Source organism: Aulonocara sp. 'chitande type north' Nkhata Bay, linkage group LG6 (assembly GCF_057382095.1).
Source record: "Aulonocara sp. 'chitande type north' Nkhata Bay isolate Kocher_YH1m ecotype deep benthic linkage group LG6, A_spYH_male_GT1.1, whole genome shotgun sequence".
NCBI lineage: Eukaryota > Metazoa > Chordata > Actinopteri > Cichliformes > Cichlidae > Aulonocara > Aulonocara sp. 'chitande type north' Nkhata Bay.
The window spans coordinates 41527542-41553092 of record NC_141349.1 but is presented as its reverse complement, the minus strand read 5'-3'; the positions used below and the strand labels follow the sequence as shown (position 1 = coordinate 41553092).

Genomic DNA, 25551 nt, shown 5'->3' with positions numbered 1-25551 from the left:
TTTGTGCTCGTTTCACCCACTGAATTGTTCTTCCAGTGGAGTTTAAACAGGCGCAACATGAGCGAGGCTAATTGGCAACCAGGATGTTACATTTTGATGTCCGGTGTTCCTGCAGGTGAGCGAAATGTGCAGAACGATGACATCTGAGTGAGACCGGGAAATGGGGTTTGAGTGATGTTACTGTTACACTTCATGAGCTTCGTGTTTTCCAAATTGTGTGCATAGTTGAAAATGAACCTCCAATTTGTAAGATTGGGGAAACCTGCAGTCGGCTGAGACTGAAGAAGTCACTTGGATGAGTGACGAAACGTTTCTCCCACTGAAAACTCTACGTCCAGATGAACAGAATCAAATTTTTTGGAACATCTAAAAGCAATTTTTAGTACGGATTAACATCTGAGGATTTCCTTTTTGACAGCTCTAAGAGAGGTGCTGGTTTGAGGCCTGGTTTTATGTTTGCCACGTGCTTGCTCTTAGAGGATTGTTTGGTGGGGTTTCTTTACAGTATAAAGCACCTTGTTGTGAATAAAATTCCATTCAGTTGTTTTTTATTAAACCTGTTCATGTGTTTCCAGTTGGCCAAACTTGTTTAAATTGATACCTTTTTTTTGTTGCCTTTTCTGTGTTTATCCCTCCCACAGTCTTCAGCTAATCTGCTTTTCGTTTCACATTAGCATAAAGGATGGGAATTTCCTGGGAATTAAAATGACATGATGAAAGCAGATGACTAAGAAGCAGTTGGGGTGGTATGGAAGTATCAAACGACTTGAAAATTAGTAGTAACTTCAGGAAGTTATAATGGCTTTAATTGGAGACAGACCTCCTGCCTGCATAAACATGTATTAGCAGTCGTGGCTTCTACATTACTGTGGATATGAACGCAGAGCGGAGAGCTAACGACCAGCAGTCTGGTTACAACCATAGGTGCTGTATCCTTCATTCTACAGAGAAGCGAAAGTAAAGAACTGTGAACTCATGATATGACAACTTGGTGTCAAACATGGAAACAATCAGACTTCAAGGGATATAGTGCCGCCACAGATCCCTCCCGCCGTCTGAGTCGTACATATATTACACATCTTTACGTCTTCATGTGCCTGCAGATACATGGGTCGTACTGCACAGCCGATGGTTCTGCGGCCATGGAGGTCTTCAGTCGTGGAGCCAAAGGAGAATGGACTTGAAAATGGTTTCAGTGACCTCGCCGTTACTCCAGACGAACCCAAGTCAGAGCCCCTCCCTGACATACCTTCACTCCTCCCAACAGAAAATGGGCTGAAGAAAAGCATACTGTACAGACAGCGAAGCCTGGTGATACTCACAGGTAAGACACACATTTACCTCGCTGTGCGGAGCAAACCAGTCCCTCTTTGATTTAAGGTGTCTCTCATACAGTGTGTCATAATTAAATGAGCCAATGTGACACATTAGGCCTTGTGCTGGCCCATGTGTGAGCCACCTCTGGCAAACCAGATCTGGGCCACCAAAGGGCCATCATTCTTTGCGGTATGTGCAAAGAATGTGTAAGCATATTGTGTGGGCCAGATCCGGGCCATACCAACTTTGCTATGTGGGAATAAGTGTTTTGTCTGCAAAATTGATGAAGCTAACAGAACTCGATAGCGTTACAATTTAGCTCTCCAACCCATTTCTTTTTAATTATGGTGACTTCTGGCTCCAGAAACCAACACAGTAGCTTAAATGCTAACACCAAAACCGGCAGGTAACGTCACAGTGGCTATGTCCATCTTTTATATACAGTGTATGGGCCTCATCAGAAAAATCAGCTGTGCAGCACTGAGTGGGACATCTCACATCATACTGACAGAAAGATAGCCACCATGTAGCCGCCATTCCTCCATTTTTCTTTTTATTGAGCCAAAACCCTTAAAGGGACTTAAACACAGGACACCAGGCAGGCAGACGGGGAATACTACAAGAGATGTCAATGGACTCTAATGTACAGGGAAAAAATAACAAAAAGCTCTGCAAATATACTGCGGGACATTTTGATTACTGTATAAATATAGAACAGGCAAATATAGAGTGTAACATGAGCCCGGTGTTATGTTCAGCTTCAAAGGAGAGGTTCAGGTAATTTCCATGGGAACAAATGATATGTAAATGTCTTTGGGTCGCATCGGTAATCTTATTTTTTGGCCAAAAAGCTGACGTCTCATCATTTCGGTGCATTCCTCTTTATTGATGGAAAAGTAGTGACACGCCTACTTGTTGCAGTCATTTCTTATTATGGTTTATCTTTAACGACTTCTCGCAGAGCCAGAACTAGATAAGGACTTGCCAATCTCCACTGTGAAGACTCAGGAGATCCTTCAAGGCAATGTGGTGCAAGAAAGCGCGGAGGGTCACGGCACCATTGAGTAAGTATTGATCGCTGTGCTCCCACTTGGCCTGCAGTCAGTGCTTCTGCTTGAGTGTGAAACCTAGGCATTTTCTAATAGTAACCGCTAATTACATCACACAGATAAATCCCTATTGCAAAAACATCTTACTCATGTAATCTCCTGAAGCTTTAACACATTTCAATTAGAGTCTTTATATTAGTTCACAAGCATGCAGTCATCATACTCCACTCCCCGGCGACGTCTAGGCGAACAGAAGAATTACCTTCACACATCGAACGAGTTAGGAGAAACAAAAACATTTCCCATGAGTAATTCCTCACTGGGTTGCATGGGAATTCTCCTCCTTTAATGGCCTGTGTTTGATGTGGAGGTACTCGCCCGGTATGCATGCTTCAGGGCGTGACACCTGTCATTGTTGGACGAGACATGGGTGGAAATCTTTGTTCGTGCTTCAGGTATTACCAGACCGAGACACAGCCACGCATACACACTTGCATAATGTCCTCAGAGAGCCGCAGATGCAAAGAGACGCAGTTGCTCTGCCAGCCCAGCAACTATCGGTCATGTCCTCACACTTTCTCCTGAGTGCGCTGTTGTTTGCTTCAAAGATCCTGTTATTTTCTACATTTTGCAGGTGACCGCGCTTGCCCACATCAAAGATGGACGACCCGTGTTTATTATTTTGTTGTGCTATTGCTGGGAGGGCCTCTTGCATAGTTTGACCTTGTTATTTTTTAATTAGACTAAACCTCGCCCTTCTTCCCTCTCTAAAGATAACAAGTAAGAATGCACCCTGCTGACTTATGTGTGCATATTTGATTGGCAAATAAGATTAGGCTGATGTCAGCAGCTGACTGTTGTGTCACATTCCAGTTTCATGCTGGTTAAATGTTCGAAACATTGTGTGATGAAGAGCTGAAAGACATTCCCACAAAAAATGGAAAAATGAACAAGAACTAAATAAAACTGTCTGTTTAAACTAATCAACTTTGTCAGGAGCAAAGGAAGTGATCGCAGTGATGTGGCAACAGCAGAGAAAGTCAATGACATTCAGTGACTGAAAGTGATGAAGGGTAAGATAACTACTGGCGACAGCTACCAACATCAGGAAAAGTGACTGATTGATATATGACGGGCTGTTGATACATTAGCGTAACCTAGGTGACCAGAGCCTGAAATATCCACTAGTGTGCGGCTCTTAACTTCAAAGCAGTGCTCAGAGCTACTCCCTGAGTGAGGCGTCTGTCTGCAGTTACTGAGCAAACTGGTGTTTCGTCTGTAACTGCAGACTTCAAATTACTAGTATACTAGGAGATAATTGCCAAGACATTTTTAGATTAACAATCCATCAATCAATCACAGTGAACGATCTACAGACAACTATCACCTGATGTCTTTCACCCTGCTTATACACTGCCTTTTAGTGCATGGCTAATTTGTTTGACCTTACATAGAAGCTCATTTCTAGTCCAGGCAGACACTTGTTCCCAGCAGAAAAGCTCTGACAAACCTGCTCCATACTGCCTGATAAGACCAGACAGCCAAGGACACAATTAGGGAGTAGCTGGTCAAACAGTGAAGCAAGGGGCTGCTAGGAAAAAAGAAAAGGTGTAGATCAAACACAAAGCTGCAAGCAGAGTAAATATTACATTTCAATCAGGAGTGATTATTTCCATCTGATGTGGGAAAAGCAGCAGCGAGATCCCAGCGAATAAAAGAGTCTGCATCAGTCACAACAGACGAGAGATGGATGCAGATGCAAAAGCAACCGTGGGCAGGCTGAAGCAATTAAAAACATATGATCGGCATGGGATATCTGGGATCTAGGTGTAGTGAATTATTATTATTTTTTTATATGTGCTGGTTTCTTTTGTTTGGTTTTTGTTTTGTTTATCAAGACGAGCCCTCATCACTAAATTTGTTTTTCACTTTATCCAGAACATCTACAGATTTTAAAAGAGATCAGGCTTTCTCCTGGCAACCCATCCAAACAAGTCATACTTGTTTTGTCTATTTCTAATTGAACTCTCATGAACCTTAACATTCAAGTTGCTAACTGAGGCCTGTGGGGTCTAAACTGGAGCTTTTGTGTTTTTTGCAGTTTCTCTGAGCACTGCACGTCCGACCTCGGTGTGGATTCGCTGCGGCGTCCACTCCTGGGAAAACGGACAACGTTAATGTTTTCCACTTGTAAAAGTAGAGCAAAGGATTTCACATTGTTTGGAAATGGTGTGATAACTTTTCCCAGAATGATGGGCACCAACGATTGCTTGTCTGAGATCATTGTGGGCTTTCTTTGTCATTATGTTAACACACACATCATTACTCCAGACCATCAAACTGTCAAAGCCTCTGCTTTTACGGCATCACTCACAACTGTGTTTGTAGAGGTGCTGATGATTAAATCAAGTGGATTTGATTAGCAGTAATGGGCTGTTACTTGGAAGCAGTCCTGTGAAAACTTGTCTTGATGCATGCTCAATCATCCAGGTGAGGAGGTCCCAAAAAAAAATCTGTTTATCTGGATGTAGCGTTTTCAGTGGGAGGAACGCTGGTTTGTCTGGGGAGTCAAGGAACACATTTACATGGAAATCGAGGAGGAGGCCTAAGGGTACATCTTTCACCATCTTACAATGCTGTGAATGGTGAATGGTGCATATGACCATTGATCAGTGGTCATGGCAATTTACATATTAATGATCATGAAACTGACCTCACAGTGTTGCTGGTTTCAGTCATTATGCAGATGTTCTGTTTATAAGGAAACCTGCAGTCAGCAGAGACTGAAAAGTCACTTGGATGTGTGATGAAACAACATGTCCAGAACAGAATCAACTGTTATTATTTTAAACCAATGTCAAATAATTTCCCTTTACTTTTGCATTAATATGCATTCTGAATTGTTTGAGTCTACCCCCGAACGTAAAACCCATATTTTAATAAGCTAAAACGACAGAAACGCTTAAACCATCAAAACTAAATAAAACTGACATGTTAAAATATTAAAGATGAAACTGAAACTATCGAACCCACTTTGGAAACCATCTGACACAAAAACAAACCAAAACAAACACACATAAATGTGCAACCTCTGTGTTTCAGTTTTCTACCACTCTGTTAGTTGACCCCGTTTCAGCTGTGACACACTTTAAAGTGCAGTAGTGGGCTGAGGCAAGGTCTCTCTCTCTCTCCCTCCCTCCCTCCCAGACAGTTGTATCATTATGAATGTGCAGACAAATTAAAGGAAGCCCCAAATAACCCTTAGCATGAGAGGATCCAGAGGCTCTGTTGTGCAGTTTCAGAGCAGTTTGCTGACACGGCTTGGGTCTACTTGTCTCTTTAAAAATGAAGGGTCACTGTAAATCAATGGAAAGCTGATTGACTGTCTCCCAGAATATCAAAAGCCTTCAAAAATAGTTTGATGAGGATACAAAATGATGTGTTATATCATGATTAAAATACAGAGTGAGGGCGTATCTTCTTTATGTTTCACATCATGTCTTATCAAAGGCTACATCTAGGGCAATTCAAGCTCAGCACATTTTAGCATCAGCGCTCTCCGTCGCTGCCCCCTGCAGGCTCTATCTGTCTCAGCAAGGATGAGAATGAATGAATGACACTTAGATGAAAAGACAGATTTTCAAATTCAAAGAGAAGATGAGTCATTGCACAAACAAAAGAAACGCAAAGAGCCCGATAACGTTTTTCACAGAATCTGTTTACAGTTTGCATATTCACCGTTTATTACCAACATCTCCAACGTCTCTCACCAGGACAGAGAAGATTGATAAGGTGATAAAGCAGTGGGAGGGCTCCTTCTTCAGGGGGAATCCCAAGCTGAGGAAGAAGTCCGTGTCGCTGCGCTTCGACCTGCACATGGCCGCGGCGGACGAGGGGTGCGCCCAAACTAAACAGGACAGCCTCCCCGACGTGGAGGTGCGTCTCATCATGAAGAGATCCCGCAGCATCCCGACCATCACGCAGTAACTCGGTCACCGTTGGGCCCGAGCTGACACTGGTTTGCGGTAACAGAAATAACATTTGTGCCACGACGGTGGGCACGTTACCACCCGTCACCATCGTGCTTAATCTGAATTTTAGCTGATGAGCTCCCATCAGATCTCATCTTTGACAGGACGATCATTAACCATCAGGCTTTTGTGGTGACCATTTTTATAGTGTCAGAAAGACTTACAGTCATTACTTCACAGAGGATAAGTATTTAATATGTAAAACATATTTCTGCGTCATCATTTTAGATGAAGAAAAGCTGTCTTTGAACACTTTGTTTCAGTTAGGTTTCACTGGATTAAAGACATCATAACAATGACTCTGCTTAACTACAGCATTTAACCCTGATTAGCACCTGGTACAGGAAGCTGAGAGCACAGGTAGACTTGGATGGATGGAGACACAGCACTAAGAGCTGCTGTGAACTACCTAAGAGTGGATTTTCATGTTTTGGTAGATTTTCTGTGAGGGGCTGTATGAAAATTACAAAGTTTTGTTTTTTATTTGTTTTTTTGTAGGAATGACATATAAAATTTGTCAATGTCGCAGAATCGTTCAACTCCAGTCTGCATCTCAGAGCAGAGCAAAACATGTGTAAAAACATCAATAAATAGATCAGAATTGGAAAATTGATGGAAGAATTTGGGAAATTTTCCATTTTCCCTTTTGATATGTGCATCGGTGACCACGTGAAAGTTATTTTCCCATCAGATCATTAGCATTTAATTTAGAAGACAGTGTTAGTCTTTAATCCTTCCACCGTGAGGTTTCTGCACTGGGAGAAAATTTTATCTGTTAAAAAGTGCAATTCGCACCATTTTTCAAAAAAACGTACACACTGACCAAAGAAGCCGCCTGATATTATTCTGACTGAAATAAAAATGCAATCAAAGTGTAATTTAAATAGCACTTTTAAAATAGAGTTTACAAAGTGCAAAAGAAAAAATCTGAGAAGGAAAACTTCTACTGAAAGTCACATGATGGACGAAAGAATCACTGTGATGGCTTTCAAATGTTTCTCCTGCATTAGGTACCAATTAGTTTAACCTGTGGCCTAATCAGATTTTTAGGAGGGCCATCTGAGAGCTAAACCTACGTCTATTAACCCTTTATTGACCATGGGCCCACCGGCGGGCCCATTTTACAGGTAAATTTGAAGGGCCGGTCAATAAAGGGTTAACCAGCTGATATTCGTTAACACTGGATGGTTAGTAGATGGACATCCAGTCCCATCAGGTAACCTTTGACCGTGCAGCACACTTGAAAAAAACAGAAGTTGACCCAAAGGAAGACCAAATGAACAGCCCAGTTCTTTATGGGCAGCCCCAAAGTGCTTTTCAGTTATTCTGTGTAAAAAAATGGATGCGTTAGAGGCAGTACTGAGCAGGAAGTGCAGGTGATCAGGTGAGAAATCAAAAGGTAGCGAATAAAACAGCGACAGGAAAAATATAAAAAGAATAAAAAACCCACAAATCAAAATTAATAACAAATACTAATGATGAATTTAAAAAATGAGTTTAAAAAATAATAAGAGATCATCAAATAGAACCGATTTAACAATTGTTGGACATATCAGACGGGTCCAGACTGTGGGGGGGCAAAAACAGAAAGACCAGGTCACCTTTGGGTTTCAGGTGAGAGGAGTCTGTAGTGAGGATGACTCTGAGGTGAAAGAGAAACAGAACAGATGGAAACAGAATGTTTGGGATTCCAGCACTGAGACGGGGGGTTAAAAAAGCTTGTTTGCAAATAGACAAATGTGCCACGATTCAAGAGGTCATCCTGAAAGGCGGAGTCCTGCTCAGATCACAGATTAATTTTTAAAAATTAATTAAAAAATGTAAAAAGAAAAAAAAAGGTTGATGGAAAAATCATTCTAACTAATCTAATAGATCTATATACATTTTTAAATGACATCCTTTATTTATCCCAATAAAAGACTGTAACATCTCTTTTTCAAAACAGCAGCAGATAGTTCAAACAAGTTCACCCAACTACAGATCATGCACAATAACAGGTCACATTTCAGTGCAACTTACTTCAATTTCCACATTATAACCATCTCTGACGATTTCAGGTACATATAACATCAAATATGTAGATGAGTGTCTTAAACTTTGCTTTTAAAGTAAAGCCTTGCTCCGTGTCCGCTAATTTTCATACAGTCCCTTCCTGCTTTGCACTGCAGACACTCACAGCACTGAAAGAAGAGTTTCTTTTACTCTGAGGGTCTTTTGTCATTGCGGTTAATCCTCTGTGTGGGGATTTAAAAAGAATACAATAATATATATTGCTATGGCGTTATTGTGTGATACTCACTGTGAACCAAACAGCAGTGAGAATTTAGATTCCCCGTCTTAACCAGAGGAGGGCAGTGTTTGTAAATAGTTACCACTGCAGAGTGTTCTCAGTGCTCCACTCGGTCCTGTAACACGTCCTGTTGCACCTTAGACTCAAGTTTTTATGCTATCTTTTGAGTTGGCACCAAAGATAAATATATATATATATATATATATATAAAAGAAGCGGACCGCTGAGCTTTGCATTTGGGTCCCTTAAGATATGTTGAGAATATTTAAAAAAATTACCTATGCAGTTCTGTACTTGGTTTTGCTTTGCTTCAGGAAGCACACTCTTCATTTGAATGAAGCATTATGCTTTTATCTAAAGATTTATCATTTCAAATAAAACACAGAAATATGTGCAGACTGTTGTGTTTTCTGTCACGTCCAAAATAAAGCTTCTTTATTATTTTCACACACACTATTAACATATGAATAGTTAAAAATGTTTATTTTCCATCATGAAAAACAAAAATAAAAATCCACGAATATACAGAGAATAAAGTTTTTACAGTGCATTGCAGTGTAATAAATACATTCAGGGGTAGCTGCAGAATTTGAAATGAACTGACCTACCAGGGTTCATTTGTTTCTCTTCAAGTCTTTTCACCTTCAAACTTTTAATTACCACATCACTATATTTCAATGCATCAGATAATGCACGTTCACCTCTCAGGGAAAAGGGCTCCTGTTCTTATGAAGACATAGCGTGCCGCTTTCTCACATCTACAACTGTTCTCTCAGCAGTCTTAAAAGAAATAGTTGGCTTTGTTTTACTGCTTTTACAAGCTGATTGGATGATATTCAAACTATGGCGCCTCATTCATTTACAATCATGTTATAGGTGCAGTCCACTATATCCTAATTTTTGCCATAATCACTCATATATCTTTTAATATGATTTTTATTATCTGATCAAACACCGGAACCTAAATCAGGTTTTCCTTGCAATTCAGCAGAAACACAAACTTGTCCAGTTTTCTCCAAAGCAGTAGCGACACTTCCTGTAACCACCATACTGGACAGGTTATTTGTAGAAGAGCACAGTGTTAAACAGAAAGTGTAAGCAGGAGTCTTGAAGATGTATCACGCCGTCTCTGGGTTTGCATGTTTATGGCTTGGATACAGCTGCCTGAATCACCTTGATGACTTCGCTGCAGGGCTGCAGGGTGTCATATTCTGCAAATACGTGACAAACATTCTCCATACCGGCTTCAATGCCCTTTGCCACAAAGCCAAACAACCTGTCGGCACAAAGAAACATGAGTCAGATTAATCTGCACCCCAAGAAGAAGATATTTTTCAAAGGGACCTCTTCTGCTTTTCATTATTTACTGTCAAATATATTGTTCTCAGTAGTATTCATAGAAGCCCCACCCACATCCTATTCAAACAATTGATTTATGAGGGGCAGCCAATAAGAAAAAAGCTGGCTTAAAAGGGAGGAGCTGACTGAAACACCTTATTTCAGAAAGAGGATGAGCTGAGTTCCTGCACCAAGACACAGTGTAAGATAAAGAAGGATTATTTTGAGCTGCTGCTGATGCAAAGCTACACTAATACAGCTAAAATGTGTAAATGAACAGAACAGGTCCCCTGTTTAGACTTGAAGTTCAGATTACCTTGCACCAAAACTTGAACCTCTCGTCCACCTGTGAGTATAAGACAGACAAATGTTCAGATTAGAAATGAAACACGTTGATGACCACCAGTGGAGATGATCTCTGACGTCTGCGCTCGCAGCTCATGTCGTGCATACTCACACTCGATTGTCTGGATCTTCACCACCGTAGCTCAGCATGTGTGCAGGGTAATGGCGCCTGAAGAAGAGCCTGCAAGAAACGATGAGTCTTGACCCAGTGTCACACACAGACCACACCTAAACAGCACGGCAGCACATAAAATCTCAGCAACACGTTGATTTCATGTGTTTTCTTACTTCCTGTTGATGTCTGTGAGAGTGACACCCTTCAGAGACACTTTCATGTTGACTATGGTTGGTGTGAAGGAACCCGGAGCCTTCTCGAGTGTTGAGGACACCGCCCTTTGCACTGCACAGGGGCCTGTCAGCATCTCAGTGGGGATGGCGTTAAGGTAGACAAAGTTGGAGGCTGTTGACAAGACAAACAAACACACTTGTTAAACACAGAGATGAGGGGTTGTTTCGATTCTGCCACTGGGAGACTTTAAGTACAGAAGGGAGTGTTGTCAGAAAGTAAGAAGCGCTGAGGAATGTCCTCAGACTCCCCATGTTTGTGTGTTAATAAAGGAGACGAGAAAACAATGTGTACTATCATTTATTTCTTCTTCTTTTATTAGTTGATTCTTTGTGATATCTTTGCAGTTGTTGTTTTAGGTTTTTTGTTTCTTTGTATTTCATTTGCACTATAATGACAAGTTTTGATTTATCAAATAACTTTTATGCAGAAGAGGAGTAAGCTCCACAAAGAAGGAAACTGACCAGGACGTTTGACCCAGGAACCTTCCTGCTGCAGGACTGTGCACCACTTTTACAAAATATTTTGTGTTTCAGTCCCTACTTCCTTTTTGCTTTGAAGTAATAAAAATATTCTTGTGATCCAGTTTCTGTAAAATGAAAGTTTGTCTTGTTGCTTTGGATGATTATATATTTTCACTTCGTTTATTTATTTTTCTGTTGAGAAATCTCTCAGTATTTCACCGAAGTAAATAAAATTTTGGGATACTTTGTCCCAAAATTTATCTGTGTCGAAACAAAGATGGCTGCCTGCCTGGTTGAGTGGACTTGAGCCAAAACAGCTGGAATGTTTCAAAGCCTGAACATTTTTCTCCCACTTAGTGAAAGGAGACTTTGAGGAATGTGGAAAAGCCTTCAGGACGACGCTAAGTGTTTTTAATAATATCCTGAGTTTTTCAGACTTTAAAAGAAAAGTTCGGTCTTTGAACTCTCACTGATGAAGCAACACGTGGCTGTGGCGTGAAATCAGCAGCATCTCTAACGCCGTAGCTCTTTACCGAGAAGAGGTATTATTACCACCTGTGAGAGGCTTCACGGCTGTGGCAAGTCAAACTGCCTGACAGTCAGTCACGCTGTTTGCTCAGGAAGTCAATGCACATGAAAACAGGGGTGCAGGTAAAAGCAACACTTTATATTCTGCAGATAAAAGCGATGTGCAAACCCTCAAACCAGGCTTTCGATGTTCGTGAGCAAACCTCAGATAACAAGTCGGTGGGACACGGTAATATCAGCATTTCCTGCTTGGCTGCAGAGCAGAACAGTAGTGTTTATAACCGCAGGACAGGAAAAGGTTGAATGCAAGGGGGTTAATTGTTGTTGGTTTCTTAACTCTTCTTAACTCTATCATAACTCTGTTGGTCAGACTCCTGTTACTGCTTATTTTAGAGTTTAATTTGTTGGAGTTTAACTCTGACCCTGGCTGTGCTGAAGCACAGGTACAGCTTTGTGGTGAACAGAAGGAAACCTGCAGCTGCGCTATATTAGGTCACACTAACCTGTGTTTCCATTAGCTTAATTTTAAATTAAGCCCGTCCTAGTTTTTGGAGTGTTGGTGCAAAATTATGTATTTAATCATATCTTAAATCATAACTTATCATCAGTGTTTGCTGCTTAGAAAAGGTCCACTTTTTAATACCTTTAATATTGTGATCTGACAGAAAATGTCCAGTTTGTCTTTATTTTGGCAAAGGCAAAGAAGTCTTCCCCAAATCCTGGACACTGGACCAGGCCAGGTCCTGTACAGGCCATACTACTTATCTAAAAATGCCCAAACAGAGTTGTTGGGGCGTTACATGGACTCACCTATTTTGTTGTCGTCCTCTGAAGGTGCTCTCTCTTTTGCTCTCTCCTCTGCTGATCTCAGGTCTGTGTAGACAGATAAGATTTGAGTTTTTTATTTGAATTTGAGGGGCTTTACTGGCACAACAGTAACACCAAATGACTTAGAAATGACACTTTCAGTTGATTCAACATTAATGTTTTTTCCAGTGTTCGTGGTGTCTGTCCCTGATGTTGGGGGCGTGTTTGTCAATACTGAGCAGCAAGTTGTCCCTGTTCTTCTTCTGCTGGGAATATTTCTGCTTTTTTTTTTTTTTTTTTTTAATGTGGCATTAAAGCACAATAGAACTTGTTCAAGTAAAGATCTGTTTTAGTGTCATGTTTCAGTTTTCTGCTCATTGCCAGTACATTAGCAGACTCTTGGAAACACCCCTGGTTTCCCTGCATTACTGTTTCTTCCTTTTTTCAGTTGCCAGCTTGTGGTCGCTGGAGCCGCACTCAGTTAGGATCTGTTCCTGCTTTTTGTCTCTGACGGCTTTTATCTTCTTTCCAAAATAGTTTTAGTTGTTAGAATTTGGTTTGGAAAGTAGCCCTACTGTGAGAAAGGCCAAGCGTCTGAGTGAGGACACCTTCCTACCTCGTTATATCTTTGACACAGACAGAAAAACACAATCGACTATATCTAAGGGATGGTCATGACCTCAGTGATGCCACTCATTGGTTTGTGTCCATCATTTTGATTGGTCGAAAGGGTAATTTTGGTTGTCAGCACCACTTAAGAAGTGTGGCTTGGAGCTGACTGAGGACATTGCTCACTCATTGACTTGCATCTTGTGATTGACAGGTTATTAGCCAATAAGTATATCCTGGAGAACCCTCCTTTGTGACTGATGATGATCATGATTTACAAAATGAACTAAATATTTTATTCAGTATTACCTGAAACTACAGGTTGAGCCCGACTGCAGCTGGTCTAAAACGCTGCAGCACAGTTACTAAGTCAGTTTCTGAATTGTCTTTAAGATTTTATTGTTTGTTTTTAAGGCATTGCAGGAATTAGCGGCTTCATACCTTTTCTGATCTTTTGAACCAGTACACTTCTTCAAAGTCACTGAGGTCTGCAGAACAAACTCCTGGCTTTCCTGAGGTCCAGATTAAAGCACAGAGGCGATCAGGCCTTGGCTTAAAAAGCTTAATTCCCAGCAGTTCTTTTTAACCCTTTCCTAAAAGCTCAGACTCGATCACTGTTAAGTTCAGCTCGAGCTAATATGACTGAAATTAAGCCTTCATTCAAAAATATCTTTATATAGTATGAATGGTTGTCTACAGCTGCTTTTGTCTCCAGATAGTTCAGTCTCTCTCACATAGTCTCTTTCTGCAGCACACAGCAGGTATCTGTCACTCTCAGGGCCCAGCAGTTGTCCTTTGCAGTCGATTCATTATATTGAAGGAAATATGTTAAAGGCCCCTTTAGAAATACACTTTAAAACAAAAAGTCAAACTCCATTATTTTAATGTTTATGAACCAATATTGTTTGCAAACTTTGGAAAGGATGCAGGTTTAAGGCAATCTGATAGTTTTCAAACATGAAGATTACTTTTATTATTTATTCTTTATTAAGTCTCAGCACTAAAAAAGTTAAGTGCTGGTCTCCTGCAGGTTTTAGATCTCACCCTGGGTCAACACACCTGAATCAAATGATTAGTTCGTTACCAGGCCTCTGGAGAACGTCAAGACATGTTGAGGAGGTCATTTGAATCAGCTGTGTTGGAACAAGGATACATCTAAAACCTGCAGGACACCGGCCCTCAAGGCCTGGAGTTGCCTACTCCTGGTGTGTGTGTGCAGTAATAACAAAGGCTCAGTTACCGTGGCAGTAGAGGCATAATCTGCAGGGTAAGGCGTACGCAGAAATGGTGTGCTGGTACACCAGGGCAGAGAGACTACCTGCAAAGACACAAAGCAAATCACAGCTCCAGCTGAGTACAGATAAGCAACTTTCTGATTGGCTATTTCAAGAACAATAAAATTTGAACTTTATCCTCAACACTTTGCCAGGTCTGAAGACAACCTACAGAGTTTTGTTATGACACAGAGACTCACTACAGTATAAATCCTTCTGCTGCTATGATGACTGTTTTTCCATATTTCAGTGACAACGTTACTGTAACGTTACATATCTGTGGCGACAGACATATCAGTACATGGCCATGGGTGTCTGATTACAAACCAGTGACCCACACTACTGATAAGAAAGGTTCTTTGGGTGTGAGAATACACACCCTTTGTACTAATGCTCAAGGGTAAGATCCATGGCACTCATGCCCACCCACATCCCAGGAGGCGAGAGATCTCTGAGTCAGAGCAGCACTCGCTTTTTAAACAGACGAGTGAATTCTCGGTGGGTATGAAACTGATAACTCGACTCACCAAAGTAGGGTTCCTGAGAAGAGCCTTTAATGCGCACGCCTTTGGCAGATGATTCAATGAGGAAGTGTCTGATAAGATCAGAGCTGCTTTCCCCTGTTTTGACAAAAGGACAAATGTCAGAGAATGAACAATATATGAAGGCAATGTGATAAAGAAGCACTGGAATAACCCTTTCCCACCAGTTTCTTCAAAAAAGAAGACACAGAACCACATAATTGCTCGTGTTGACGTCAGTGGCTGTGTGGCAGGGCACCGCAAGATGTTCATCAGCGATTGGCAAATGTAACCTACGAATTCTTTCACCCGGCTTCAGTAGCGCTGCTGCACAGGATTCCCAAACCTTTCGAAATGTGAGCTTGTTCTTAAAAGGCGCTGAAGCAGAGCTGCCTCTGCACAGCACTGAGACCACAATGATGGAAGAGAGGCATTAGTTACTAATGGCGCTGGATGGCAGTGATTTCTGAATGTGAGAGACGCAGGGTACATAAAGCTTTCAAAAAACATTATGTTGCTGCTGTAATAAGTAAAGTGCTGCCATTCATTCAGTGCGTTTTGCCTCCATACAGCCCAGATAAATTAGATTTAATAAATGTAGAGTTTTTCAGGTAGTTGTCTCCTGTCATTTGCTGTGATCAGGGAGTTAATTTACTTTAATTTAAAATTCATTCTGACTTACAAGGCCACCATAAACACATAAATGAGGCCATCAACGATCTGATGTTGTCGTCCTGTCCTATGTTTTTCCCCCTAAGGACTGACTAGTGCCGGTCTGTCGGTAAAATAGAGTCGCAGAGCTTTACAGCCTAATTTATTGGCCGTTCTCACGAGCAGTGCTGCGAGGTTTCAGGGCATGCACTCTCTTCTTTTGTTCCTCACTTTTTTGGGAGGCTAGGTGATTATCAGCATGCACATGATGCTGTCAGTCATGTGCATGGAAATTATAACAGAAAAGAATGACAAATATACTATTACAGTGTTGGATGCTCATCTTAAACTAGCAGAAGTTTTGTTCGGTAATCTCTGGGAGCGGAAAGCTCACATTAAGAGCAGATAGTCATCCACCTGCTGTTTGAACCTTCTGTTTGTACGGAGCAACCAATCAGGTGAAAGTTCATTTAAAGGGAGAGGAGCTAAAATGATTCATTTATGACAAAGGGTAAACTGAGGGACTGCACTGAGACCAGAGTTAAGGATAGATTGGTGCTGTAAGCGAGCAGAACAGACAGCCTTTACATGTCTGTATGTGAAGGATTTATAACTTTAGCTTAGCTAAGGCAAACTGTTTGGTCTCACTGAGTTAATTAGTGCTTTTAGTTCCATTTTATAGCCTTACATTTTTGTGGCTGGTTTAAATAAAAGAGGCATTATTATATAATGTTCTGCTAAAGAAAACCATGCTAAATAGGAAAAACATGTTGCTAGATTGCCCGGGATGTAGGGATTAATTCGATGGATGGAGCCTGTCAGTGAAGTGGTCTCAGAGCTTGAGCAACGCTCACATATCCCGCATTCCTGAAAGGGATGAAAACGTACAACTCTACAAACGAGGCAAGCCTCAAAATTGTTTCGTGAGTGAGGTCCTTTTTTCCCCTCACCGACTGCTTACAGTGCCGTAAACAGCTGGTTTTCTCTTGTGTTTATACAAGGTATACTGTGGTAGGAAAAAATGACAGCACTGCGTGCTAGCACGCCACAGATCGCTTGATGTCGTCAGCAGAGTTGGGTAAGGCATGCGCTGCAGGGCTCTGGTATAGACCAGAGCATTTATGTAAAATTAGAGATCTTTATACACCGTCTGTGTTATATATGAGTAACAACAACAGCAATACGCTACACTGTATTCATGCTTTGTGTGTGCAGTTGTGTTTTTTGTGGCTTTAAGATCTTCTGTTTCCTGGATCTGACTGATTTCTGCTTTTGAAACTGAGGTCAGGCCACTGCTCTTACTAGTGAGCTTACCTGGATAGGCAGCAGCAGTAAAGCTGGTGGGCGTTTGATCTACCTTCATGGCCAAACCAAAACTGCCTCTGTAGGAGGTGCTGTCTCTCACCACAAAGGTTCCTGCTTCCTTGTCTTTTACCAGAGCTTCAGCTAGAATAAATAAGACATCAAAAATGCTCAGAAAAATGCAACAACGTGTGTTTTATTACTCAAGAAAAACACTTATGGATCACTTTAGCTTGATGGCACAGTTTCAGAGTTTGAACAAAGCTTTCGAGAAGATTCCCATTGATGGAAAAGCACTGAATGTGTTTAACTTTGTGGTGAATGCTTTCATGCTGAATTGCATCAACATTTTGTACTTTAAGCAGGACTGTGAAATGAAATTGTTACTTTTGAGACCTCCTCAAACAAATCCACTGTGAATTTAGTGCTTTTACTGTAAGGTCTTCATGTGATGCTTGCTTGGGTCTCACCTTCTGCTCTGCTGATGTGTGGACGGAACCAAAACTTTGACGTATCCATGACAAATTTCATCGATGGCTGGCTGCCGTTAAAACGGGCTTGAGAACTGGAATATGTTGGTTTTGACACAGGGTTCCTCTGGAGTAACTCGATCTGTGGTTCAGGGCTGTGCAGGTCCTGTTGAGGTGCACCGTTAACTAACAGTACGGGAATATCGGTCAGTGACCCTGAGACTGGGCCGTTCTGTGCTCTTCTGCTGTTCACTTCCTGTAAATGTCCTCGCTTTGTCATCAAGGGCTTCTCCAGGCTTTGCCTGTTATTACATGGCTTCATTCTGGAATCGTCACTAAAGGAGCCGGGTAGCATGGACTCTGGAAAATCAGCATCTTCACCGGTTAAGGAGAGGTTACTATGAGGAAAGAAAAAGGAGGAAAAATAACGTTGGAAACACAAGGTTCTTTTGCAGTGAGACATTTTTTTAAAATTTTAATTCCCTGTAGAAGGATAACTATAATTAAAGGAACAAAGACTTTAATAAAAAACATGTTTTTTGTTTTTTGAATTTAAAAGTGTTTTTGTAATTATCCTGTGCAGAAGCAAACCTCTTCGAGAGGCTTACCTTACTTTGTGAATGAAAAGGTCTTCTTAATGATTAGCATGGTTAAATTGAGGTTCTAGTCACTTAAGCCTCTTTTCCATTATTACCTACTGGGCTTGACTAGGCACAGTTTTCACCTGTTACCAGGTACTTTTTTAGTACCTGCTTGGCCGGGGTTCCAAGCAATCCGAGCAGGTACTAAAATGTGACGTCATCGACTGCATGCCACCAATTGGCTGGTCAGTAGCATCACTCTACGAGTCATGAGAGTGTTTTGTTCACGGAAATCAAAACTGGCATTTTTGAAACCCGACAACTGGGAAATGGCAACAAAAAACAACTCAGTGATCCCCAAGTCTGACAAAAATCCACAGACCGAGCAGCAGGTTTATTCTTGTCCACCTTTGTTGTAGCGTTCGTGCTGCGTATTAATTAAGTTGTGGGACGCTTGGACACGTTGGCATGACAAAGATCACGCGCATTTGGAGGTACTAAATTATAATGGAAAACCAGTCGATCCGAGTAGGTTTTACGGCACTACATTAAGGCACAAAGTGGTTTTAAACCAAAGTACAGCGCCGCTTAGTTCAAATGCAGTCAACAGCTCTTTAACACAATACATGTTTTTGGAAATGCAAGTCAGTTTTCTTCTTTTCTGTTGATAGATTAAGTTATTTTCTTAATATTTCAAACTATTTCAGAACAAAAGAAATTACAGTGGGTAACTGGTTATCAAATGGTAAAAGCTAAAATAAAAGCAAAGAATTGTGTGTTAAATGTCTTTTGCCTTAGATATATGCAGACTGTGCTTGTGTATAGTGCCCTGCTAAATAAAAGCAGGAGACTGAGCCAAGAAAAACCATGAAAAGTCTTTTCTAGGTCTTCCTATTAAAAGTGTCACTAAGTTCTTCCTCATGGAAGACTGTCGTGGAGTCTTTACCTCTAATTATAATGCACCTTTAGACGACTGTTGCGATGTAAACTGGTGCTGCGGGTATAGAACAAATTGAACATAAGGTTGTGCAGTATTTTAGGCCTAGTGCAACCTGACCTATTTTTTTCTAGCTACAGTTTTGAGTTGCTCTATAAATACATGACAAACAGACACTCGTGAAGTACACATTAAACACTCATTGATTATAAAAGCGCACAGCGGTAAGGATAAACTTGAGGACTATGTGATTGTGCTTGTTCAAAATGTAGACTGCGGGTTGCAGGTTTCGTGATAAGAACTCAAGTGGGTGATTGAAATCATTTCTCACAGGAAATCAAAAGACAGAAATAACCAAAAATAAATAAAGATGAGTCACAATAAGTTGTAAGACCTGTTTTAGATCAGGGGAGAGATGCATGTCAGAAATTGTTTCATGTCAGAAATTTGGAGTACATGGACATAAATTGTCCTGATTTCATAGTAAATTCAGTAAAAATGTGAAACTAGTGTATTTCACTGGGAAGTACAGTTAGTTTCTGCATGCCCCCCCCTTCCCTTTCTTTAAATAAGGAGAATCTCGACTTTGTGTTTAGAAATGAACCCTAACACTTGTGAAAGGATTGAGCATAATGCTGTGAAACTGTGTTAAAACTCGTTCAGGCCTGCTTGAAGTTTGAGACTTGGAGTTGGAGTTTGGCTCTTACCTGTGATGGTTAAAGTTTGGAGTAAGACGCTTGGGAAAGCAATAATATCTGTGTGTGTGTGTGTTTGTGTGTGTGTGTGACCCTCGCCTACACACAGAATGGAACAGCTTTTAGTCACAATGTGAGCACTGCTCATCCAAGTCGATCAGGCCTTCTCTGCTCGTGTCGCCTCAAAATACTCACCATGTTTAAAGTGGATCAGTTTTCAAGACCAGAGAAGTGGACAGAATGGAAGACATTTGTATCATGATGGGATGTCTTACTGAGTTTTACCTGCCAAGGATGTAGCTGGTGTCCGAGCAGGTCGAGGTGGAGAGCAATGAGGCGGTGCTGTTTCTGTTGGAGTGTGACAGCCGCAGTGATCCTTGGCAAAAGTCATTCTTCGGTGAGGGGTTTCGCCTGGGTGCGCTGCCAAATGGCAGCGGGGGCAGAGAGGACGTTGGGGAGCTGGAGAAAACCAGCGTCCCTTGGGGACTGCATCTGAGGCCGTTGTGTGTGGGGATGGGTATACTCGGGGACACCGAGGGGACCACTGTGGGTGATGAAATGGTTGAACAGCCTCTAGGAATGAGCACAACTTCAGAGAAATCTTCATCTGAGCAAGAGGCATCTGTGGGTGGAAGGGTGAGATGTTAGTATTGGGAGGGAGGGAGTTTATTCTGGTGAGGAAAAAACAGTGTTGGTTTGGTTTATATCAGCAGAACTGGCTTGGTGTGTATGTAAGGACACCGTTGCCAGGTATTTTTGTCATGCAGGTACCTGCTTGCACAGAGTGTTCTTTGAGTTGCACATTTGTACTGTTGCTAGAACATTAGATCGCCTAGAGGAGCCTCAGCCACTTCTTGATTCGTCAGGATCAAGGTGGTGATCGGCACAATTTACGCCCTTAAGAAAATGCCATAGCATGTGGTGTCTGTATATGCCAGACGAGCGGCTTCTGCAACCAGAGTTGCATAATTATGACTAATGTTCATGCAGAAAGAGCGAAATCTGCCTGAATATGGAGATATTTCTCCACACTGCTGCTTGATTTCCTTTAAACTTATTCACCTTTTCAGAACACGTGACAGTTTCATAAACACACGACCAAACTTCTCTGAAGAAAAGATCAGAAACAGGAAACCCATTTATTTTTACACATATGTATGTATGCTTTGACTCTTGCGCACACTTTCTGATGAAAGCAGGACTGAATGAGGCACCGTTGTTCCACCCCGGTGCGTGACTGCTCGCTGAGCCTTTTCAGTCTGTAGCTGTAACACATGCAGGGTGTGGTACAAGTCTGGGCAATAATCCCAGGACAGACAAAGTGGTGCAATTACAACATGATTAAAAATATTAAAACTATCTCAGAAAGGGTGGGTAAATTTCCAGAGCCCAAGGCTATCTGTACTATTTGTTTACAAGGGTGGCTATGGTTTTACTGTGCTCTGTGTCACACCTCTGAAAGCTGGGAGCTTTCAAGAGTTAGACTGAAGCATAACAAAGGGCTAAACAGGCCCTTTGTACATGTTATATCTGGTCCACATATCACTCTAAATTGTAAGTAAATTTAACTTTTCTACAATAGTATATTTAGGTAAATGATCAGAAAGCAGATTTAACATGTAGGTACCAAATGTGTAGGCAACATTAAGTTGCTTTGGTTTATTGCTGAAAGTGTGATAACATAATGGGTGAAACATGATGACAAGTTTTCCCAGCACACTGCCTGTAACCAGGTTCCAACAGGGTCAAGGGGAGTAATTTTAAGAGAGATGAGAAACTGATGACTTCTTTACCAACAAGCAATGTTTTTACACGCTTGAATCCACAGCAGCAGAGAAAATAGCTTTGAAAAAGTTGCTGAACTGATTTTAAGAGACATGCAACCAAAGCAATATTTAATCTTGCTTATGACCACTCTGCATGAAGTGTCTGAGTTTGAAGTGTCTTTGAAATTGTCTTATCACTGTTTGGACTAATGAAATAGCTTTAAACCCTCTTTAAACCCTGGGGCGATCGTGGCTCAAGAGTTGGGAGTTCGCCTTGTAATCGGAAGGTTGCCGGTTCGAGCCCCGGCTTGGACAGTCTCGGTCGTTGTGTCCTTGGGCAAGACACTTCACCCGTTTCCTACTGGTGGTGGTCAGAGGGCCCGGTGGCGCCAGTGTCCGGCAGCCTCGCCTCTGTCAGTGCGCCCCAGGGTGGCTGTGGCTACAATGTAGCTCCATCACCAGTGTGTGAATGTGTGTGTGAATGGGTGGATGACTGGATATGTAAAGCGCTTTGGGGTCCTTAGGGACTAGTAAAGCGCTTTATAAATACAGGCCATTTTTATCTCTTCCCTGTCAACTTAAGGAGGACCTAGCATACTGGTCCTTATATTCTGCCATATATATATATATAACTGTCAGAATCGTGAAGGCCTGAATCAAATATGGCGTTTTAATCTAGTCAGGTTAGTGTTAGTGACCTCAGTAAGCTCCACCCTTCGCAGGGTGCTGCTATATTTCTGCTGGTGCATGGTTTCAAAATGAATATTATATCGCTTGAAAAAACCGGAGAAGTGGCTTTGAGGTCAATTAGATGTAGATTTTCTGTGAAACTGCACTTGGCAATTTTAGGCTTTTATACGTAACTGATTTCAGAGCAATAAAGTTGCTATATGGTACCCGTTAACCACACAATTTTTCAAGTTCAGTTTCCCACACAGCAAGCAAGTTTTGACTGTCTCTCGTTTGAGTTTGATGCATCTGCAATAAAGTGATGTGAGGTTGAATTGGGTAGAGCAAGAGAAGTGTTTACAGTCTTACTGTACCTGCAGGGGGGCTGAGACATGTGGGACTTTTGCTGCATTCGATGGGTTCAAATGTGGGATCCAGTTCCAAGATTAACTGGTTGAGATTTTCCAGAGAAATGTCGAGATCAGGATCATCATGGTGGGTGACAGTCTCTTGTGACGGTTCCAAGCAAATAGTTTGGCCCACTCTGAGAACATGACTGGGTATCGTGTGTGCCAAGCCTTTAACTGTAGGCATCATGTTAGGGGAGCTCAGTCTTCTGTGCGTGCCTGCCAAAGGCCAGAGAGAGACAATGGAGAGAGATCGGTTATTCTGTCATGAATGAAATGAAAGCCTTGCCATTGTTGTTTTTGTATAACAGACGCATCAAAAGGTCTTTTCCCCCCCGATACTGTGCACCACACATGGGTACCCATCCTGAGTTTTTCAGTGTTGCTTTTGGAGAAAGTAGCAAAGTAGCAATTGCATTTTTAACAGAAGGTTCCAAAAGCTGTGCAACTTGTTGCCCTATGCTGACATTAGCAATACAGAAAGACTGGAAACGGTGGAGAAAAAGGACCCTGTGAATGTGTATAAGGACATCTGGAGTTGAAAAGGCCTTTGAAAAGGGAGTGTTGGTGCAGACTCAGAAGCTTTTGAAGGCTAAAGGCAGAATAGGTGGGAACAGACACAACAGACACTGCTCAGTTTGAGAACAGAGGGAGGAGTACGATTTCCATCCTGCTATTGATACCGGTGGCATTTATGAAACAAAGACCTGGGTTCTCGTGGACCCTAAAGTCTTAAAGTATTGAATTCAGTATTCTAAAAACAAGTATTATGTGTAGCCTTTGAGAAATAATTGATCGCACGTCAGCTGAGATGAGCTTCGGGCACTCTTGGACCCCGAATTGGACGAGTGGAAAATGAAAATGGAGCCAACAGTAGTCATATTTTGAGATTTCTAGGAATGACTTGGAGAAGTGCAAAACCAGCAACATGGATTTAACCAAGGCATGGCTGAAACTGGTTCCAGGCATAGTTCATGTTGTGCAGAAAGTGATGTAAACTTGGCACGAATTCAAGCTGGATCTGGATTCAACTCAAGGTGGACTCGTGAATTTCTACATGTTATCCAGAACCAACAAGTTAGCCTGCATACATTAGTACAGTTTGTTGGGGATGTTTTGTTTTATGGTTTTGTCATTTGGGGTCTAGCCAAATGACCTCCCAGCCTAGCAGAAGTTAAGAAAAAAACAATAAAGAGCCTGCTATATGCCACACTTCTCTGTGTTTCCAGTAATGACACTTTGATTTCCATAGAGGTGCAGCACTTTAGGAGGATAAACCTACAATAAGGGCAAAAATGCTCAGAAACTGTTGGGCTTTCAGAGAGCTAGAGGTCCAGTGAACCAGAAAAATTAAATAACCTGGAGTGACTGCTTTATCTTCAGCTGTGGTCCTAAATTCCTTTAAAATGACTTCGAAGCCTAAGTTGCTTTCAGCTTCAGGAACTCTGCAGAAAGCTAAACCTGAACATTTGTTGGGCAGCTGTGGCGGGTTGTCCACATCAGCGTGGACTACAGTGACGGCTAATCTGAAAAAGTTGTTGTTGCTGTAAAAAATAAACAGTGTGCGTCCTAGAGTGCAGCACCCAGTATGAGTCAGTACTTCTTACAGACCGCGCCGTGCAACATGTTTCTCAATCGTTATTATAACAGCACGTGGTGAATAATGACTCGAGCTGAGTAAATGCCATGTTTCACTGCTGACATCAGCATGAATAGCTGCTCACGCAGGGCTGCGTAATATGGTAAATGGCCTGTATTTGTATTAGTCCCTAAGGACCCCAAAGCGCTTTACACATCCAGTCATCCACCCATTCACACACACATTCACACACTGGTGATGGCAAGCTACATTGTAGCCACATCCGCCCTGGGGGCGCACTGACTAATATGTGGGAGGATTGGCTCATCTGTCTCCCTCTTTTAAACTTTAGACAAGGTGTGGTGCTCAGTGAGTCACTCAGGTGAGTGGCTGTTACCATGGCAACTCTAATGTTTTCCTAAAACAGGAAAAGCTTGTAAGGAGTGAGATGTGCATTGTGGAAAGAATTTCCATTTCTTTTCAAGGGAAATTCATATTATTAACAACATTTTCAGCTCATGAAGAACACACACTGAGCATCACAAAGGTCCAACTTAGTCTGTGAAACAGTGCATGAAATACACTACAGCTCATATAGCAGCTGGATACGTTTTTTTAAATCTCAGAAAATAAGAGCATAATATTGCGATTATTTGGTTTCATGTAACTTTTAGTGTCCCTGCCATGTCGCGCTATAATAAACACTTAAGTCTGCATTCGTAATTAACAGGAAGGAACTTAAAATGAGGACCTGCTGCTGTTAGTTGCAAACCTTTGCTGCAGATGATATCCTGTTTATTGTTACAAGTAACAAAAAAAGTCCTCTTACCTTGCTATCTTCTGGTCAGTATCCTTGCCGTGATGCTGCTTACCGTCTGACTCTGCAGTGTGTTGCACTCAAAGTGTTGGATGCTTTTATTAATCAAATCCCAACCCTCTTCCCAGTGAGCCTATCAGCAGCAAGGATCACGACTCCCTGCCGCTCCAGGTGATGATGTCATACCAGCACTAATTTTTATGGATGGATTTTTTTTTTCACTCGTGTTTCTTTGAAACAGACACCCTATTAAACTCAGTGAGTCTTTTTTTTTTTTTTTTTTTTGTAATTTTGTAATTTTGTCAATAAAATGCAGAGTTACTCTTGGTGAGGAGATGCCAGCATTAATATAGAGCTTAACAAATTGTTCAGATCAAAGGACGTTATGGACATTTCAAAAGTTTTACATGTGAGGGCTTGATGTAGCCCTGCAACAGACTGGTGACCTGTCCCAGGTGTGCCCTGCTCTTCCCCTATAACAGCTGGTGTATAGTTAATAATATATTGCTCCACTATTACCCAAGACTGCTTTAACTATTAAATGAATACAGTCAGAATGTGTGTTGCATTAAACACACCCCTTTATCTGTGAGTACACACTGATAAAGATAAAAATTAGTGTGTAAATGAAAACAGAATGCAATGGTTTGCTAATCTCATAAACCTGAACAAAGACGCTCTGGGTGTAGGTCAAATGTTGACTGGATGAAAAGTTGCCTTAGAAACAAGAGCAGAGTTCACTGAAGGCAAATAAGTGT

The 25551-nt window shown here is 41.5% G+C and overlaps 2 protein-coding genes across 3 annotated transcripts in view; one reads left to right on the top strand and one right to left on the bottom strand.

Moving 5' to 3' along the window:
* Positions 1 to 8890, top strand: part of krt222 (keratin 222) — a 29230-nt gene extending 20340 nt beyond the window's left edge. For both annotated transcript variants that reach the window (XM_086297030.1, XM_086297031.1), the window contains 3 exons: positions 1104 to 1324; positions 2279 to 2381; positions 6140 to 8890. In XM_086297030.1, coding sequence (XP_086153156.1) covers positions 1104 to 1324; positions 2279 to 2381; positions 6140 to 6353 — 538 coding nt within the window. In that variant the 3' untranslated portion in view covers positions 6354 to 8890. The remainder of the gene's footprint in view (positions 1 to 1103; positions 1325 to 2278; positions 2382 to 6139) is intronic.
* Positions 8891 to 9153: 263 nt separating this feature from the next.
* Positions 9154 to 24865, bottom strand: LOC147328567 (tensin-4-like). The gene is made up of 12 exons (XM_086297029.1): positions 24806 to 24865; positions 22365 to 22616; positions 19841 to 20177; positions 17343 to 17740; positions 16885 to 17016; positions 14926 to 15018; positions 14365 to 14442; positions 12519 to 12581; positions 10659 to 10830; positions 10483 to 10551; positions 10342 to 10371; positions 9154 to 9963 (listed from the first exon to the last, which is right to left on the bottom strand). Exons 2-12 carry the CDS (start codon positions 22585 to 22587, stop codon positions 9831 to 9833), a joined length of 1728 nt encoding a protein of 575 aa, XP_086153155.1. The 5' UTR covers positions 22588 to 22616; positions 24806 to 24865; the 3' UTR covers positions 9154 to 9830.
* Positions 24866 to 25551: the final 686 nt, after the last annotated feature.